The following is a 20,080-nucleotide window of genomic DNA, read 5'->3' on the forward strand; positions in this document are numbered from 1 at the left end:
GTTAGTTGAATGTTGACAACCGTTCAATATTTTTCAACTATCCACATTCAACGGGTACTCTTTCCCCACCTTATCATCATATCGATTGTATATCCTATTCATAAAACATAGACCACGAGGCCATTCTAATTGAGGGTCTGGATTTTAACACGTGTGCCACGACTGCAGATATGGCCGCGAGTACTCACGCGAGTACCCTTGCATTATCTCTGTTTGTATTTTGAGAAAAGAATTTGATACTCAGCCAGAGCGTGATAGTCGATACAAAGGCACTAATTAATTGCACGCGTAGAATATTCTTGAATAAATCTGAACCGCAAAATAGTATTTAAAAGGTAAACTAGATATTGGAAAAAAACAAAATACACTTATCTGGCTTTCTAGATATCTGATCGATGGGCATTTGATATATAGTGGCGATGAAATATTCAACGGTTTGCATTGAAAAATTAAAATGCCTCTTGATCAGAGAATATAATCATTCAAATCAACCGAAATTTGGATGATGACCTATCTATTATTATTCTAGCAACTTGGACGTATTTTTTGAATTAGTATTTTCCAATTATCCAATTTCAAAGTGCCAGTGTATCAACCATCGAACACAGCCAGAGTATCAAATAACATTCCCATTTATTTTCTGAATAAACTATATAGACAGAAGATTTCGGACAGAGAAGCAAAGACGACACAAAACACATCCAGATTTCCCTCTCATCTTTCTTCTCTCCATTCATCTCTCTCTCTCTCTCTCTCTCTCGATTTCTTCAATAAAACCCTAATTTTCAGATATATCCTGCATTCATCTTCATCACAGATTTCATCTTCCAGTCGTCTCTTTCTCTCTCTCTCTCTACCTCTCTCTCTTCATCGCAATGTTGGAGTAAAGCATCAGCTCTGGCGAAGATCTGCATCCGATCGCTGCTGATAGATGACCGTGGATCTGATCAGAACTCAATCGCTCCGTTTTCCACGGTCCGATCGTCTCAGTCTTGGACATCCTCATGTAATGATCCGTAAGTATGGTTTGATGATCAGATTACGGATTCAGACGATTCGTTCTAGATCGATCGTTTTTTAGTATGCTTTCGGTCTCGATTTCGTCATCTTGGAATGCAGAAAGTGATATCGCAATTCATCGATCGTAGTTGCTTATGGTGTAATTGATTGATAGTAAAGAAAAAGGGAGAATTTTTCTTTGCTCTGAAAGAGAGAGAATCGTTTTTTTTGCTCTCTCTACATTCGATTCCTTTCAAAAGGCTATGGTGTATGAAAAGTAAGTTTCGAAGAGTTTCTGTCTTTTTCCTGCCGGAGGAATGGAAAAAACGGCACTTAATTTCTCCCGTCTTTGGTTGATGATGAAGATTTTAAAAAAAAATTTCTTCACAATTCGAACTTGATTTAAAAAAGGCCTCTTTTTAAGAGATTTGTTGCTTTTTGTTGCCAATTTTTTTTTTCTTTTCATGTGATCTGATTTTTGATGCTCAGCTGCCTTTTTTGTTCGGGACCAGGAAATCGGAAGGGATTTTGGGGAATTTAATGCGGGCGTGAATTGCATGGGGAGAGGATGCCAGAGTTGCGTAGTGGGGCCCGGCAAGCTCGGTTGAAATCTAAGCGTCTTGATGATCTTCAGCAGCCTTCGCCGCAACAGCACCCGTTTGATCAAGCGGAGAATTGGGTTCTGCCTACTCAGAACCGGACTGGAAGGAGAGGTGGGGCTGGAAGAGGAAAGGGTGCCAATGCTGTGGCCATAGCGAAAGGGCCTTCTGCTAGTCCGGCTAGGCCGAGTGCTAGAGGGAGGGGGATTAGGCTGATAGACTTGGACCTAGAGCAGCCTTGTGGGGTCCTGCCTGAAGCTGCCCTTGGTGGGGCCCAAGACCAGGGTCTGATCCGGACGGAGGCTGTCGCTGGCAAGGAATTGGTGATGGAGGGAGGGAGTGCTGATAAATTGATGGGGGCTGAAGAAGAAGCGGGCGTGGCTCCTGTTCCTGACAAGGTATGCTTGTGATAGTTTTTTTTATGTTTTTCGAATTGTTGATTTTGGCTGTGTTGGGATGTGGTCCAAATGCAAGTGGATAAAGTATTTCAGTGTTTGTTTGGAGTGTGAGGATTTCAGGAACTAGACTGTTTTCTCACCCCCCCTCTTTTTTAATAGACCAAATTAATAGCGGAAACATTTCAGGTTGGACCTGAAATGTAGTTGATATTGATTTGAGTGGAGAAGCATCCTGCCCTTTTGGAAAAAAGTTGGGACATCAACACTTGCTACCAATTAGCGGATGAGATCCAAATTGACATGGATTTTTTGTCATTTTCAGTGACATGGTAGGTTCATTGTCACATCTTTTTCCTGATGATGAATTTAGTGTGGTTTTCGTTAATTGTTATGGAATGAGTTCAGTGATCTTTTTGTTTGGTTTTGTTTATTTTTGGAGCATAGCTTCTGAGTCGTTCTATCAGCATGGAAAGGTTGTCTGTCTTTTAACTTCTTGTAGCTGGAAACTAGTGTTCTAACTGTGATTTTCCCTGAGAGAGATGAAGCAATTTTAGAAACTTTCTTTTGTTCTTATTGCCTTTTGTGGGGGAAAATTACCTTGTTAGCTTGGTGCTCCAAATGCAATTAAGGCTTACTAATGGATGTTGATTGTCCAATAAATATTGAGTTCCAGGATATGAATTGGGACAGCTAGATAAAATTTTAAAAGCTGAGATTCCTTCCTTGTCGGAAATAACAACGGAACTAGTGCAATTGACTTATAGATAGAAGATTCCTTCTAGTAAGAACCTGAAACTCGTATTGTTGCTACATATTGTTTTTCTGATGGAAGTCATATAGGAGAAGTGCAACTGCAAACATGGCAGGATGTTAAGGAAATGGAATCAGAGAGGACCCCTTGATTTGGAAAATCTTCAAAACAGTCCCTTTTCTGTGCCATCACTCAAATGTGATGTTTTGGTTGAGTACGATAAACTATTTTCTCTACACAAAGATTTCTTTCTTTCTATTTATCTGATGTAGCTATTCCTGATATTTTCTTCAATGTTTGGACTCAACAACCTTGTAAGTCCAAACATTTTCTTTTTTTCTAACCGCATCTAAGTCATGTTTCATGCTATGAATGGCTCCTTACACAGTTCTCCAATGATGTTGGTTTCCCCTTTTCTTTTGCAGGTGCAAGTAGGTAATTCCCCTGTATATAAAATAGAGAGGAAGCTGGGTAAAGGTGGTTTCGGTCAGGTTTATGTTGGCAGAAGGGTAAGTGGTGGCACAGAGCGAACTGGACCAGATGCCTTGGAGGTAAGACTCCTATCCATGTTTGAACTTTTCTGAAACTGCTTGTCATGCACAAGGTTGTCTTTAACTTTGTTCTGTTTTAGGTGGCACTGAAATTTGAGCACCGTAGCAGTAAAGGTTGCAATTATGGTCCTCCTTACGAGTGGCAAGTCTACAAGTAAACACATTTATCTCTAATGACCAATTTTTATTTTTTTTTCTGTATCAATCTCTTGCATAATGAATGACTATCTTAATATGCATCTCTGATGTTTTGCTTTGTGATAACCAAGTACTCTCAATGGATGTTATGGATTACCATGGGTTCATCACAAAGGTCGGCAAGGAGATTACTACATCTTGGTGGGGTTTGTTACAAAGATTGAAATCTTTATGTTGAGGTTTCCTGAACTTACCTTCGCTGAATAAATTGAAATGATTGTTTCAGGTCATGGACATGCTTGGGCCCAGTCTTTGGGATGTCTGGAATTCTGTAGGCCAGGCGTAAGAAACAAACATGTCTTATTTCCTTTATTTCTTTTAGTGCACTATGTCAGTTAGATTGACTAATACCTGAACAGGATGTCACCAAGTATGGCGGCTTGCATTGCTGTGGAGTCTATATCGATTCTTGAGAAGCTTCACTTGAAAGGGTACCTCTAATATTTTCTCTTTTCTTGGATAATGTTCAGCTTTTCATTAACTTCCATGGAATTGTACCTATATACAGTTTCTCTTTTCTTGTTTAGGTTTGTGCATGGAGATGTGAAGCCGGAGAATTTTTTACTTGGTCAACCTGGAACTGCTGATGAGAAGAAGCTATTTCTTATTGATCTTGGCTTGGGTATGTTGTTTTCACTTTTGAAGTCTCATCCATTTTATTTGTACCTGATGTTCACATAGTAACTATAAAATAGAGATAGCCTGTTAAGTTAGAAGCAATGTGCTTTACTTGGAAGTCTTTGATAAGGTCTTTCTTTGTCTTCTGATTGATCATATAAAATCATTTTGGAGTAAATTCCAATTCCATGGTTAGTGTTGCTAGTGCCATTAATATGTGTGCGGTTCAGCATCTAGATGGAAGGACTCGACATCAGGTCAGCATGTTGACTATGACCAAAGGCCCGACATCTTCAGGTATGTGGCTTTGTAAATTTTCGTTGTATTTATATTCTTGTCGGTGGGTTGTAATACCTTTCTTTGGCAGGGGAACAATAAGATATGCAAGTGTTCATGCACATTTAGGTCGGACAGGAAGTAGAAGGGATGATCTTGAGTCATTGGCTTACACATTGATATTTCTTATCAGAGGAAGGTTGCCCTGGCAAGGCTATCAGGTGCTGTTATTTTAATAGGCTGCTTGTGCACTTTTGTTGTTTTCCATATTCTGCTTTAGTTTCTTCTGGATTCATTTCTTCTTTTGTCTGAAAATGCAGGGAGACAACAAGAGTTTTCTTGTCTGTAAGAAAAAAATGGCTACTTCTCCAGAGTTGCTCTGTTGTTTCTGCCCGCCTCCATTCAAACAGTTTCTTGAGATTGTGACAAATATGAAATTTGATGAAGAGCCAAATTATTCCAAGCTCATTTCCCTCTTTGAAAGCCTGATCGAGCCATGCACACCCTTGAGACCGATCAGAATCGACGGGGCTTTGAAGGTTGGTTTGAGTTTCTAGAAGAATGTTAGGGATGATAACCGGGATTCTTTACTTTCTTGTACGTGAATCATCATTATCGTCATTGTCTAAGCCTTATCATCTACTTTCCCTCATCTTATTAACTATTGGTGCTACTCCTAAGTTCGCTCGAATTCATTCATTTCTAATTCTATCATTCCTCATCTTGCCACTCATCTATGTCAGCATCCTCATTTCAGCTACATTAATCCTATTAACATGTTGTTTCTTAACTGCCCAACATTTTGTCCCATAAAGCACGGCTTGTCTTATAGCTATCCTTATAAAATTTCCCTTTCACTTTGAGTGGTACACTTTGATCACATAATACTCCAGAGGCACTATCTTGTACATGAATGTGTATCCTACATATCAATTTGTCGCCTTTTGATCATGAATTTTTTTATTATCTTTAAGGATCATAACATTTGCATATATTGTTTTGCATGATTAGGTTGGACAAAAACGAGGAAGGTTGCTTGTAAATCTGGAGGAAGATGAGCAACCTAAGAAGAAAATCCGGTTAGGAAGTCCAGCAACCCAGTGGATTTCCGTTTACAATGCACGCCGGCCCATGAAGCAGAGGTAAATCAATCAGTTCATCCTACAATGTGCAATACTATTTTTAATCTATTTTAATTGTACTCGTTTTTCTTTCATGAGTCATGATTGCTGTTAGGTGGTAACATCATCCCCCTAATTTTTTCGGTCTTCATTAAGCTGAATCCTTTAATTTGTCTTGACAAAGACATTGAGACTTTCTTTAGATTGTCGATACCCCATTGTGTCACTGTCACTAATGGATAGCTCTTGGCCATACCAATGAACTCTCAGTAGAGTCAGTTCCATATCTTCTTAACCCCTATGGTTTTTGTTGATTTATCATATGACATGGTATATCAACGTGAGAAGAGCACCTACAGTTAGCCTCATGCAACTTAGCTTGTAGCCCACACTTCTTTCAAACATGTCACGTGTATGTCAGACCTGTGCTAAAGGTGGCTCCGCCATGAAAATCAAGTCTCAAGAATCAGGCTGATCCACTGATTAAGTAGACCATGCCTGTATGTTGTTAGTCTGATTGTTGGCTGTCCATTGTGTGACAGCGTGGTCTGCCTGATGAGAGGACTGGGATGATTATTGCATTCAGTGATCTTCATGGTGGGTCACTGTTTGCATGGCTCAGATGTTGTAACAAGTGACACACTGGTGGGAAAATGGGGTTGCACGGTACAGCTGGCTGTAGGTGATCGATTCTCTTTCAGCACATCAATTCTTTGATTCTTTCTGGAGTTACGAAGGTTAATTAAGTGAATGGCTGGGTAGGATAGTAGGTTCTAAGGCTAAAAAGCTGGTCATCGAATGGGCTGTTACTGTAAAGGGTTTAAAGAGGGTTGATTTGTCTTTTCTTGGTGTCTAGGAGCATTCTGCTATCTCAGCAGTTCGCTTCTTTTGCGTTTTTTCCCTTTTTTTTTTCTTTTCTTTTTCTTTTTGTAAGTTTCTTTCTCTTCTATATATTTGCAGTTATCTCTAAAAAAAAAATTAAGTGAATGGATGCTTTGATATTAAGTAGTAATGCTGTTCTTCTTAGTGGATGTAATGTGAGAAACATCAAATTGATACTACACTGAAGCATACAAACTGAAGAAAGCCTAACAGAGGTGCATGCATGGCTTATGCTGATAATGCTTCGTCTCACTTACACAAGCTTCTCGCGCCAACTATTAGCACTTCTCTCTATTTTTGATTTGATACACCCTTAAGTGTTTGTGATTTATCAGCCAATTCATAGAGATATCAGAGTATCATATGATGGACTTTGATGTTTTAGGGCATACATTTTGCTGTAGGCTGCATATCGGAGGAAGATGCATCCCATTACTGATAAGCTTATGATCAAACGGGTGACTTTACCTGATTTTGGTTCATGAAGATTGTGGGAAGACCTCACTGTTCTTTTTATATGATCGTGCTTAATTTATTTGATGTTTAAAGAAAAATTTAGTTACAAGCAATAAGGAGAGAAAACAGGGTGGTTGCCAGGTAAAAGGGTTGCTGGTTGATTTTGTGAGGTACGGGCCAGAAGTGATTGGAAAAGGAAAGGAATCATAGCAAACAAAAGAGTTCCTAAATGGGATGGGCGAGAATATGCTGGCTCTGATCATCAGAACAACTCTGAGTCTTCAGTCACATTATGGGTGCCCATACAAAGATCTGGTAAGCTTAGGGAGGCAGATGGACTGCCCATAGTCAGTGAAGGTCCGAGCCTCCACATCTGAAAGGTAGACTACTTTGAGAAGTGTATCAGAGTCAAGGTTGAGGATGACCAAGGCATAGTGATGGTATCTCCGTAAGTGCTGGTGGAATCACAGAAAGCTTTAATCAAGATCCTAGTTTGTGTTGTGGAGAATGGATCTATCTCAGAATTAGATATCTCATCATACTTGAAGGATAGATGAAGTGTGTTGGAGAGTGAGTTTCGAACTTTCAAACTCAACCACCACAAGTTGTGGATCTAGATCTCTGGCCACATTGATATCAGACGATTCCTAGCATCAAGGGAAGCTTTGTCAAGGGACCAATTAGTTTGATTTGAAGATGGTGCAACTGGTCCTTGTTGGGTCTGATGGAGGATTGGGTCACCATAAAAAGATATTTCCTTAGAGTTATGGGCGGAAGAGAGATCCTAAGGGTAGTAAAGTCTTGTGTGGGGAGGTGGTGAAGATCGATGCTCAAACCCTGGATAGAAGGGAGGTCTCTCACGCACAGATAAATAGGAAGGAAAAAAAGGGTTCAGATAAGAGAGGGTAGAGATCTGAATCGAGGAGGTTGTGACAGTCTCAAATGTATCGCCATATGTGTCAGAAACCCTCTATTTAGCTTTGGTTCAAGTAGGAGAAGGGGATGGTGAATATAGAGGTGTTGGCACGCCGTTCCTTGAAGAGATGCTGGACATTGGAGAAGATGATTCTTGTATGGGGTGCTTCTGTGGATTATTGGAGCTAGCCTAGGTTGTATGTTGTTATATGTATGGCCTTGAGCTAACAATGATTGTTTGGGTCAATCCTCGGTTGTGTCTGCATTCGTGTAAAATAATATGTATCTTTCATTAATGATCGTTCTCATGCAACATGAATCTATCTTATGAAATCTAGAGATGAAGTTTTCTCTATCTCTAAAATCTTTCGTAAGATGATTATCACTCAGTTTGACACAAAAATCATAGTCTTGCATTTGTGCAAAGGGGGAAATATATTGCCTCAAATATTCAAACGTAACTACTGAATCATGTTATTGAGTCTTAAACTACTTGCCCATATACTCCACAACAAAACGGGGTAGCTGAGCGAAAGAAATCAACATCTTTTGGAAGTACCTTGTGCCCTTTTCCATGAAATGAATGTCTTAAAGGGTTTATGGGGTGATGCTATTTTAAATGTCACTTACCTAATCCATAAAATGCCGACTAGAATCTTTAGGAGGAAAGACACCAATTCAAGTTTTACAGCTAGTTCAGCCACTCTTGATCCTCATATTGGGTGCTTCCGTGGACTACTGGAGCTAGCTTAGGTTGCATGTTATTATATATATGGCCCTAAGCTAGCAATGATTGGTTGACTCAATCCCTGGTTCTATCTACATTCGTGTAAAATAATTTGTACCTTTCATTAATGATCCTTCTCGTGCAACATGGATCTATCTAGAGATGAAGTTTTTTCTATCTCTAAAATATTTCACAGGATGGTTATCATTCAATTTGATAGAAAAATCTTAGTCTTGTGTTCGGGCAAAGGAGGAAGTATATTGCCTTGCCTCTGATATTTAGACTTACCTAATGGGCCAGGTTATTGAGTCTTAAACTATTTGCCAATATACCGCACAACAAAATGGCATGGTTGAGCGAAAGAAATCAACATCTTTTGTAAGTAGTTTGTTCCCCTCTCCATGAAATGAATGTCTCAAAGGGTTTCTGGGATGTGGCTAATTTAAATGTTGCTTGCTTAATCAATTTAAATGTTGCTTGCTTAATCAACAAAATGCCGACTGGAATCTTAGGAGGAAAGGCACCCAATTCAAGTTATACAACCAGATCAACCTCTCTTTGCTACTCCTGGAGTATTTGATTGTGTTTGTTTTGTTTATGTTCTTGGTGTTCCAAGAGATAACGTAGATTGCAAAGTTATTAAATGTATCTTCTTAGGTTACCCATGTAGCCAAAATGGATGCAAGTGTTACTCTCTTGACATCTCTAGCTATCGGTTTGTATCTATTGATGTAGCCTTCTGTTGTAATTCTGAGCCACAACAAACTCGGATTATCCTTAGATATTAGATACTCGGATCCAATAATCTAATACCACTATTAATCCCATGTTTTCCGGAAGCACGTTCAACGAAGATAGAAAAATCAAATAGAAACAACCAATCAAAGGAAAACACAAATGCATGATTTTTTTTAGATATAATAATAATAATAATAATAATAATAATAATTATTATTATTATTATTATTATTATTTAAACGTGGAAACTTGACGGGAAAAAACCATGGCATAAAGCGATAGAGATCTCCACTATAATCAAAACTTTAGAGTTACACCACTCTCCTTCGATTATAAAAGCAGCTTGATCTCCCCTTGTAATGCGCACCATAGAAAAAACCCTACCGCTTGAGAAAATCCCTTCCTAAGCCCTTACAAGTGTAGAAAACCCTTTCACCTTGCAAAACCCTTGCCCTCTGAGAGAAAACACTTGTCTTACCAAGCCTTAATTGTAATTAGGCTTAAATACCTTGATTTTCGCAAAACTGCATAACAGAGCCCACGTCCGTCGGTCAGACTGATAGACCCTTGTCGATCGGACCGATAGAACATGCTCTGCTCTTGAGAAAACCCGCACTCTGTTGGTTAGACTGACAAAGCTCTGTTGAATAGAATACAAGGCATTTCGTACAACACCTTTAAAGACATTGTTTTATTCATCTAAAGGGAAATCTTTTGTTTATCCAATTTTGGAAAAGTCCTCATCTTTTGATTGTTTGCCCCTTCCAGTTTTTGACCCTTCTCTCCCTACTTCTTATGGTGGTTCTCACCTCATCTCTCCCCCTCATGGCCCAACTCTTTCATAGTAATTGGGGATCTTAAAGAGTTACATTTGATAGAAGAAGAATAGTAATCCCCCATCACTACATGACCACCCTCCATCAGATGTTCTAGAACTAGTTGTTTAAATTATCTCCAATATTATCAAAATATCTCCGATATTATCGTTATCTCTAGCTTGGCAATACCAATAACACTGGTAATTATACCTATGACACCAGTAGTATTAGTAATTCTAGGCATCAACAATGTACTAAGTATTGCCAACATATCGATATTGACAATATTTTTAATTCTGTAAATTCTAGGCATCGCTTGTATTGCCAATGTATCGATATCGCCAATGTATTGCCAATATTTTTTACTGTATAAATTCTAGGTAACATCGTGACGCTTGTATCACAAGTGTATCGGCGATATTTCAATAATATCGTCAATGTAGAGATATCACATAACGTTTGTTTATTAAAACAATTTCTATTTCAAAAATTTTATGGGCACATTGTTGCATGCAATTTTCAATTTGTCATTGCTAATATTGATGATATATAAATATTATTGTTATTGCAAGATGGGCGATATTAAGACCACAATATTTTGTTTACTTTTCAATTGTTGATAATTTCCTGGCAAAATATCGTGAGTTGTCAATATTCTGCAATACTAATGGATTTTTGGATGGATGATTGGGTGGTTATATGGGATGGTTAGACTGTTTCTTACGACGACACATGCTTTTAAGCCTCCATTAAATGGAAACTTATTATGTATACAATATACGTTCTTTTTGCAAATTTTTATTCCTAAATATGCAAATATGTGTATTTTAACATCTCCTGAAGCTTCATTGAAAATTCTACCAATTTTCCTGTGTTTTTTTGCATTTCCGGTTATCAACGATATTATCGGGATATCGATAATGTTTCCATATCCCCAGCTAACGAAACTTGTAGCGATACCGATACTTCGAACACTGGAACTAGGTATGCCCCTCAATTCCATGGTATCCAAAACGATTACATAATGGCCGTTACGAAAAATGACCCATTACGGTCCATTACAGGGCCATTACATTTTTTTTTTTGGTCTGTAACAACCATCAATGTTCGAAATATTGGCAATATTATCCATATTATCAGTATCGCTAGGTTAGTAATAATAAAATTGCTGGAAGTATGAACATTTCTAAATATTGCAGATATGTTCGATAATAATGGAGATATTATCGATATCAACGATACTTTGAGAAGAATCCCTTATAAAAGCCAGTATATCACTTTTCTCTGGTACCTTTGTGGGGCTTCGCATTGTCGATGACTCACATAATGCACAATGGACATGGATGTCTTTCTATATGTATAAATAGTAGTACTTATGTATGAGAAAAATTGTGTACACAAAATGTGCTCCAATATCACAGTGCACACTTATCTCCCAGTCTTTTGGAAGCAGGTGATATTCATGTACAGAAGCTTGCTGTGCACTATTTGCAGTAAAATCATTCCCTATACTTGTCAATTTATTGGTGTACTTAACGCATCTATTGATCTATCTGTCTGTCTGTCTGCAATGCATTCACACATGCATATCTCGAAATTTGAAAACCATGAACAATGTTGAATTAGGTTCAATATCTCAAGCACCTTGATCTTTTGTGAATAAAGTTGGTTGGCTTTCCAAAAAGAAAAAAAGGAATAAAAAAGAATGAAAGAAAGAAAAGAAAAGCTCCTAAGAACTTTTTCCTTCAAGTTTTACGTTCGGTAATTCTGGATGGTTAAATTGAATGTGATTGTCCTCAAATCCATGCTACGAAGTTTGGAAATTGAGTTATAGAGGCCATTAAACATGTCTTCCTGTTTTGCCCATGCCATGTTGATTGATAATAACTTTGTTTTACCAATGATTAACTAAATCTATTTCATCATGCTTGCAGATACCATTATAATGTAGCAGATTTAAGGCTTTCCCAACATGTAGATAAGGGAAATGAAGATGGTTTACACATCAGTTGTGTGGCTTCTTCTACAAATCTTTGGGCCCTCATCATGGATGCAGGAACAGGTTTCTCTTCTCAGGTTTATGAACTGTCAGCTGTCTTCTTACATAAGGTTAGTTGTTTCGAATGTGGCTATTATCATTTTTATGAGCAATTTATTTTCAACTTCATCAACTGATCACTTTCATCAATAGGACTGGATTATGGAACAATGGGAAAAGAATTACTACATCAGTGCAATAGCTGGTGCAGCCAATGGGAGTTCGTTGGTTGTTATGTCCAAAGGTTGGTTGGAGTTAAATTTGCACTGTTTCTTCAATCTTTACATTTTCATCTGGCTTGTGTACACATTGAAAATATTAATTTCTTAATGTCATTTCATTGCATAGCTTTTATCATATTGAAAACTTTCGTTTCCTGGATTTTCTTCTGTTCTTACTGTCTTTATAGAACTCCATTATCATTTTGAGAAATATTCAAGAATTATGGTAATAATTTATGTAACACTAAAATTTCCAGGTCATGACTACACTTAGTTATATGACCTGATTGATTTGGAATCATTTTTATTTACATTTTCTGAGTCTAGCCTTGAGATCATGAATACAACTCCCGCATGATAAATGTTTTCTTTTCTGTTTGATTATTTGTTTCATTTATTATGAAATTTGTATTGGCCCTTTACAGTTTCCAGCTACTTATGTTAAACTATTTCATTGCGTCAATCTGTCTCTCAAGCTATTATATCTGCACTTGCCAACTTACACTCTAGCTACGTTATTTCGTTAATATTTTCATGACATTTGTAGAAAGGGAAAAGAAGATGAGAGAATGTCTTTTTTTTCTTCTCCTCTAGAATCTTTATTTATAATCTCTTGATTAAAAATATAATCTTTTGTTTACAAGGAGAGAATCACCAAAACAAATTAAATAACCAAAGGATATCTAAAAGATAACTGAAGGATAATAGTTAAGAGATGTACATCAATATGGTGTTCATCATGAACACACGAGACTGTACACCAACAATATGGTGCTCTGCATGTACACATAGAGACATGTACTCTAACACTCCCCCTAAAGCTGGAGCATGTATATCAGTAATGCCCAACTTGTCGATGAGTCTGGGAGCTGCAGGAGAGGTGGACTACTTCTATAACTCCTGGGAGGTGGCTGCTGAGGATCTAATGGCTCTTCCAGTGGCCATGACTCTTCCGGTTGCTCTAGAATGTCCTAACAACAAATTCATGATGGCACTAGTTCTAACTAGAAGCTCAAGACATCAATAGTTGGTGCTCACATAGGGCTCTGAAGTTGCACTAAATATGTGCTTTTAGGGAATACAAAGACAAAGGAGAGATTTACATGAATTTGTATGCACGAGACACCGAAACCAAAAAGAAAAAGAAAAAGAGAAGAGGGGTAGCTGAAGCAGTAGATTTGGAGTGTTGATGGAGTTGATGACGCTGTTAGGAACATGCTGAAAATGCTGAAGGTATAGATGCGACAATGATGAAGAATGGAAAAAGGGGATTGGACCTTGGACAATGATAATGTGTGCAAATCTATTCCTCCATCATCATACATGGTCTAAGAAGAGGTATGGATGCTGGACTCTCAAAACACACAAGGATAAAAAAGGAAAAAAACATGTCAGGAGGTTCTGATACCATGAAATCTCGTCACGCTCCGCCCCTTTTCTTCCTTTGAAACCCTATTGGTTCAATGAAATGGGTTTTCAGTTTTCATCCACTCTCCCATAAATCTAGTAATGGAGGAATTGGAACAGGTGATGATGGAGGGGGTAGCAACAAGTTTTCATGGCAGCAGGAGTAATGAATCATCAGCAGAGAGGGAGGAACAGAGTAGAGACAGAGGTAGAAGCAGCAATAGGGTTGAATGGGTAGCAGTTTCATAGTGGGCGCAAGATCCAGTGATCAGAAGACTGTCCAAAGCAAGACGATCACCACTGGGCTTCCACCAGAGAATCGAGCGTTGGATCTATTGGAGATGAGGCTTCCACAAAAAATGACAGATTCAACACTATGCAGCGAGGATGGATTAGTATCAGCCAGGTCGTATAGGGCTACGGCCAGGGCCGGGGCTTTTTTTACCCTATTAGGGGCAGGGCTCAGTGGACTAGGGCTAGGTTAGGGCTAATCCTGGCATGGCCCCTAGCCTGGTCCATTGCCACCCCTAATTGTTTTGCTAATACTCTTGCGAAGGAAGGAGTCCATTGAGCTAGGTTTATCTATTGCCTTGATGGATTCTATTGCTTTTGCCCTTTTGTCTTAATAAAATTTTGGTTCTTCATATTTAAAGAAACTAGAAGAAAAATTGTATACAATTACCTTTCAAAAAAAATAAAAATAAAAAGGCAAAGAAAAATGGTATCTAAAGAAACAAATGAGGTTGCTTCCTTAGCTAAGAAGGGGGGTTGTGGCCATTGGTCGTTGTTTCTTTCTATCCACTTTCTTAATTCCCTTCTTCAATATTTGTTAAATATTAAAAAAGAAACTTCCAATTCTTGTCCAGGCGATTTATGATTTGACATTTCAAACTTTCATAGTAGGAAAACTGAAGTACTAAATTGACTCAATTGAATACTTGATGAACTTTTGAGTTGACTTTGATTCATGCATGTATTTAATTGTATTGGGTTTCGAGTTTTTAAATTTCTGTCATTATATTAATGATATATTGGCTCATCCTTCATTGCTAATTCAGTTATCGAGCATCCAGCATTGATTCTTGTTGGAATAATTGTCACCCTTTTTTTCCCCCTTTATCATTGTTTAAAAATCTTAGCATGTTGAGTTTGCAGGTGTCTTAGAAGATAGACTCTGTATTTTACTCTTTTATTGTTATCATAGACTTTTAGATATGCTGCTATAAGCTTATATGGACATGTTTTACTCATTCCTTATGGCTTATGAGAATGTATTTATTTGGATATTCAAACTTTAATTTATTTAAGCTCTTGGAACTCTAACCTCAAAGTATTTTCTTTTGATTCTTAGTAAGCCATGGTTTCATGTGGTCTACTCACGGGTGGTACTGTAAATGCTGTAGGGACACCTTACACACAACAGTCCTACAAGGTGAGTGAATCATTTCCTTTCAAGTGGATAAATAAGAAATGGAAAGAAGGTTTCCACGTTACGTCCATGACTACGGCAGGCAATCGGTGGGGTGTGGTAATGTCAAGAAACTCTGGGTATTCTGACCAGGTATGACCATATCCATTGACCTGATGGAGGATTTGATGTAGTTCATCTCACTTTCAGCATTGTTATCCAAGATTTTATAGAATCATTTCCAAAATCTTAAAATCATTCTCTATTCTTATCATAAATGACCAAGGTACCAGATTTCAGCATGTTGAAGAATGGCTATGTTTCTATCAATGATCAAAATGTCCATGAATTTTCATTTTTCAATGTGATCACAGTATTTCTTCTTCTTCTTCTTCTTCTTCTGCTTTTGATGTATCCTTTTTGATAGAGGAGCTGTTTTGATGTTGAGCCAAACAAAAGATTATTTGTAAGTATCAGAAAACAGACTGAGGTCAGTCAATGATAAGATACAAGAATACAGAGATATTCTCTTTAGGTCAATGAAAGCAATTCTGTCATTTGGTTTGGACAGTAGTTTACCATGAAATTATTAAAGTGTCTATGGTCAAATGGCAAGCGCTTTCTCTCGCAACTTGGAAATCCAAATCTAACAAGTTTGTTTTTAAAGAAATTGACATTCACATTTTTAGGTGGAAAGCACGGAAATGCAAAATGATTTCCATGTCTACTTTTATCCTGTACTGGGAAGAAGTAGATATATCATGGAAATTGTTTTATTTTGCACAGGTATATAAAAAGGGTAGCGGATTGTGTACTGAGCAAACTCACATGGGGTCTACCGTGATGTATGTGTAGTTTGGAGTGTAGTTTACTTACTCGATGGGGCATACCATGATGTATGTGTAGATTGGAGTGTAGTTTACCATGAAAGTATTAATGGGTCTATGGTCAAATCGCAAGCACTTTCTCTCGCAACCTTGGAAATCTAAATTTAACATGTTTGTTGGCAAAGAAATTGATATTCACATTTTTGGCAGAAAGCGTGGAAATGCAAAATGATTTCCACATCTGCTTTTGTCTTATACTAGGAAGAAGTAGACATACCATGGAAACTGTTTTATGTTGCACAGGTATATAAAAAGGGAAGCCGATTGCATACTGAGTAAACTCGGTGGGGCCCACTGTGATGTGTCTCTTATCCATGCCGTCCATTCGTTTTACCATATCATTTTAGGGCAGGAGATCAAAATTGAAGCATATCCAAAGCTCAAGTGGACCACACCATAGGAAACAGTGTGAATTGAACACCTATTGTTGAAAAACATCTTGGGGGCCACAGAAGTTTTGGATCAAGCTGATATTTGTGTTTTCCCTTCTTCCATGTCTATGTGACCTTATGAACAGGTTGGATGACAAATAAACATCATTGCGGGCCCTGGGAAGGTTTCAACAGTGGACATCATTATCCCCACTGTTTCCTGTGGTGTGGTCCACTTGAGCTTTGGATATGCTTCAATTTTGGGCTCATACCCTACAACGATTTAGAAAAAACGGATGGATGGTGTGGATAAGATACATACATCCACAGTGGGCACCACAGAATTTACTGCTGAGTTACTCAGTATGGAATCTGCTTCCTTAGCAAAATTGAAACACAGGAAAAGTAGAAATGAAAACCAGAGTAAATGTGTCAAGAGTGAGGATAGATGGTCGTAATGAAAGATGATGAAATTGGGGGGGAGATGGTGAAGTTGCTCTCAAAAGTGCTTTTGTTTTTGTTTTTTTTTTTTTAAGGGCAATGAATTTTATTAAGAAAAGAACCAAATGCACAAAAAAAGGAGGAAAAAGAAGAGATATGAGCCACCAAAAGGGCCAGACAATGAACATTGAAAACCCAACCCCTAGAAATTACAACAAAAAAGGTGAGAGTAAGCAACCAACTAATCACCACCACTCATACCACAATGTCGCCTATCGACAAAAAATAGATTAATACAGCCCACTCTCAACTTCGCGAGATGATTGGCCTCCACATTGGCCTCTTGGAAATGAGAGCGAAAGAGATGTCCCATTGGTGGCATAGATCAAAAGCAGCCTTAATGATGTCAGCGATCCTCTTGCCATTTTGAGTCACATTTGACAATAACCAGGAAGAAATTAAACTTGGCTGCTAATTTCATAGCTTAAAGCATAGCCAAGGCTTCTGCAATAGAAGAGGCAGCATTACCAATAGGGGTCAAGAAATCCATCAATGTAGCTCCATAGTGATCCCACACATTATCCCTCATTCCAGCCAATCTAGGATTACATAGCAAGCATCCATCAAAATTTATTTTGAAACACTTTAGGAAGAGGCTTCCAAAGAGCTATTGGCACATAATGATTGATCTAACTACCTAGGGAAATCACTTGCCAGTTATTAACAATCATGGAAGCTGATAGCCCTTGACTCTAGAATCTAGACGAGCCCAATTCGTAGTCATCCTGCAAGTTCTCGTTATCGAGTCAACTGAAATTTTGTCATAGTGATGTAGCTGGGAGGATCCTTAGGTCTTATGAAGTTGGGAGGGCATGCTTATTATCATAGCATTTGGGTAAAGGAAGTGAGGGTAGCATCATTGTTCCAATTATGGGTGATACTGTCGATAGTATTGCTGATATTATCAATGTTGCCGAGTCATTGATAATAAAAATTCCACTTGATAATAAAAAAATTCCAATTGCTAATATTTTTTATAATATTGGTGATATTTGGAAATAACATGGGATTATTCCTTTTATAAATTTCATATGCATTGGGGATATCAATGATATTAGCGTTGAATAGTGTAAATCCCTGGAAAATCCTTAAAATTTGATTTTTTTTTTTGCAAAAATCAAAGAAAAAAATTCGAATTTTGCTAAATGTTTTATGGGATTTCTTTCCTGAGGTGATTTCATAAATCCTCCTGCATTTATTTCAATCAAATCCTGGATTTGACGGAGCAAATTGAAAGAGGATATGGGAGTACTCATCCAGTTTGGGATACCGATAATCTGAACAGTGGGTAGCATTAGCAAGGATGAAAAAAAAGGGTAAGCTTGTGGGGACAAATGATTTAAATAGAGGTGTGGAAGATTCTAAGCAGCAACAAGTTGGTCTGGTTAACGATTCCTTCCAACAAAATTTTAAAGGTAGAAAATTCCACATGAGTGTTGGAGAAGCATCACGATACCTTTTCACAAGAACAAAGGTGATGCACATTGTTGCACCAACTAGCGGGGGATCAAAGTTGTGAGTCACACTAAGAAGCTGAGGGAGTGGCTGGTGGAACTAAGACTAAGACGAGTGGTAAAGTCCCTTGATATACATTAATACACCATCCTTTAACGACTTGAGCTTTTAGAGCATGTGGTTATTTGACATGCTATTAGAGTAGAAGGTCAAGCATTTGAATCCCGGGAGCAACAAATATGCCTCCGTAATATATTCTCTTAAGGGGGCCCAAGAAAATAAAGTCTGGCCTAGGGACCGGGAAATCAAGCCCGACCTATTTATGGTTTCCTGGCCTGTTTATGGTGTGAGTGTCCTTCACCCTTGCCCAGTATGTTCTTGTGTGGAGCTCCAATCTGCACGTGCAAGGAAGTGTTAAAGTCTCTTGATATACATTGATACACCATCCTCTAACGGCTCGAGCTTTTAGAGCAAGTGGTTATTAAACATGGTATCAGAGCAGAGGGTTAAGTGTCCGAATCCCGGGAGCAATAAATATGCCTCCGTAATGTATTCTCCCATGGGAGGGCTAGGAAAATCAAGTTAGACCTAGGGATCGGGAAATCAAACCTGGCCTGTTTATATTGTAATTGTCCATCCACCCTTGCCCAGTATGTTCCCGTGCGGAGCTCCACCCTGCACGTGCGGGGAATTGTTAAAATCCCTTGATATACATTGATACACCATCATCTAACAGCTCAAGTCTTGATACCATGTCAAATAACCACTTGCTCTAAAAGCTCGAGCCGTTAGAGGATGGTGTATCAATGTATATCAAGGGACTCTAATAACAAGAAATAATGATGTCACAATATTAGTTTGGCTTCATAACAAGGAGATAAATGATCAAAACTATTTTCTATTTGTTTATGGAAAAGTATAGAATGAGGAGGAATCTACACGGTTTTTGTAGATCTAGATAATGCATATGGTAGAGTGCTTTGGGAGGTAATGCAATGGGTGATGAAGATGAAAGGGTTCCTAGGAATATATTCACACATCATTAAAGACACAAATGCAAGTGTTGCTTATGGTAGAATAGATTAATTTTTAGGTGTATAGGTCTTGATCAGGGGCCGGCATTACACACTTACCTTTCTGCATTTTCTGTGGAAATATTAATATCATCTAGGATAGGATGAGGTCTCTTTAATTACTTTGTTCACAGTTAACTAGAGAGAAGAAATGCTAAATTGGAGTTTCGGTGGATGATTCTAGAATATAGAGGCTTAAAATTAGTGTTGGAGTTGAGTATTGGCCAATTAGGAGGCAACATGAGCAGGGATTGAGTGTTGCATAATGAGGAGGTTGTGATAGATGTGTCGGAAAGCTAGGAATGATAGATTTAAGAATGAGGTCATCCGAATCAGCCTTGTAGTATTCCTAACAGGCATGGTATTAAGGCCATTATGTAAAGGAAATGGTCACCCCCATATTATGCAATAATGGGGTGAATAAGTCTGTTATGGGCTGATACTGGTTGATACGCCCTATATCGGCACCGTTATGGGATGTATTATGTATACACCGTTGCAAGCTGATACGCACACAAGGGCACATTTTTGAAAATTTTGATTTTCAAAATTTTTTCTTCTTTTTCCACTTCTATATACATTTCAACCACGAAGGAATTTTAGAAACGAGGTTTAAACTATTTGTAGGACTATTTTGAGAATCAAAACACAATTTGAGTGGGATTTGATGAA

The 20,080-nt window shown here is 38.1% G+C and overlaps 1 protein-coding gene across 2 annotated transcripts in view; it reads left to right on the top strand.

Annotated features, from left to right (window-relative positions):
- The first annotated feature begins 662 nt into the window (after positions 1 to 662).
- LOC131249290 (casein kinase 1-like protein HD16) overlaps positions 663 to 20,080 on the top strand; it is a 31,992-nt gene continuing 12,574 nt past the window's right edge. The window contains exons 1-15 of one of the 2 annotated variants that reach the window (XM_058249949.1): positions 663 to 1,016; positions 1,489 to 1,996; positions 3,173 to 3,298; positions 3,379 to 3,452; positions 3,568 to 3,637; positions 3,723 to 3,778; positions 3,856 to 3,927; positions 4,024 to 4,118; positions 4,345 to 4,411; positions 4,482 to 4,611; positions 4,711 to 4,929; positions 5,402 to 5,532; positions 11,982 to 12,156; positions 12,239 to 12,329; positions 15,117 to 15,274. In XM_058249949.1, the coding sequence (XP_058105932.1) occupies positions 1,568 to 1,996; positions 3,173 to 3,298; positions 3,379 to 3,452; positions 3,568 to 3,637; positions 3,723 to 3,778; positions 3,856 to 3,927; positions 4,024 to 4,118; positions 4,345 to 4,411; positions 4,482 to 4,611; positions 4,711 to 4,929; positions 5,402 to 5,532; positions 11,982 to 12,156; positions 12,239 to 12,329; positions 15,117 to 15,274 (1,893 nt within the window). In that variant the 5' untranslated portion in view covers positions 663 to 1,016; positions 1,489 to 1,567. The remainder of the gene's footprint in view (positions 1,017 to 1,488; positions 1,997 to 3,172; positions 3,299 to 3,378; positions 3,453 to 3,567; positions 3,638 to 3,722; positions 3,779 to 3,855; positions 3,928 to 4,023; positions 4,119 to 4,344; positions 4,412 to 4,481; positions 4,612 to 4,710; positions 4,930 to 5,401; positions 5,533 to 11,981; positions 12,157 to 12,238; positions 12,330 to 15,116; positions 15,275 to 20,080) is intronic. The other variant, XM_058249948.1, reaches the window with a different exon arrangement.

The sequence above is a fragment of the Magnolia sinica genome, chromosome 6, assembly GCF_029962835.1.
Source record: "Magnolia sinica isolate HGM2019 chromosome 6, MsV1, whole genome shotgun sequence".
In the NCBI taxonomy this organism is placed as follows: domain Eukaryota; kingdom Viridiplantae; phylum Streptophyta; class Magnoliopsida; order Magnoliales; family Magnoliaceae; genus Magnolia; species Magnolia sinica.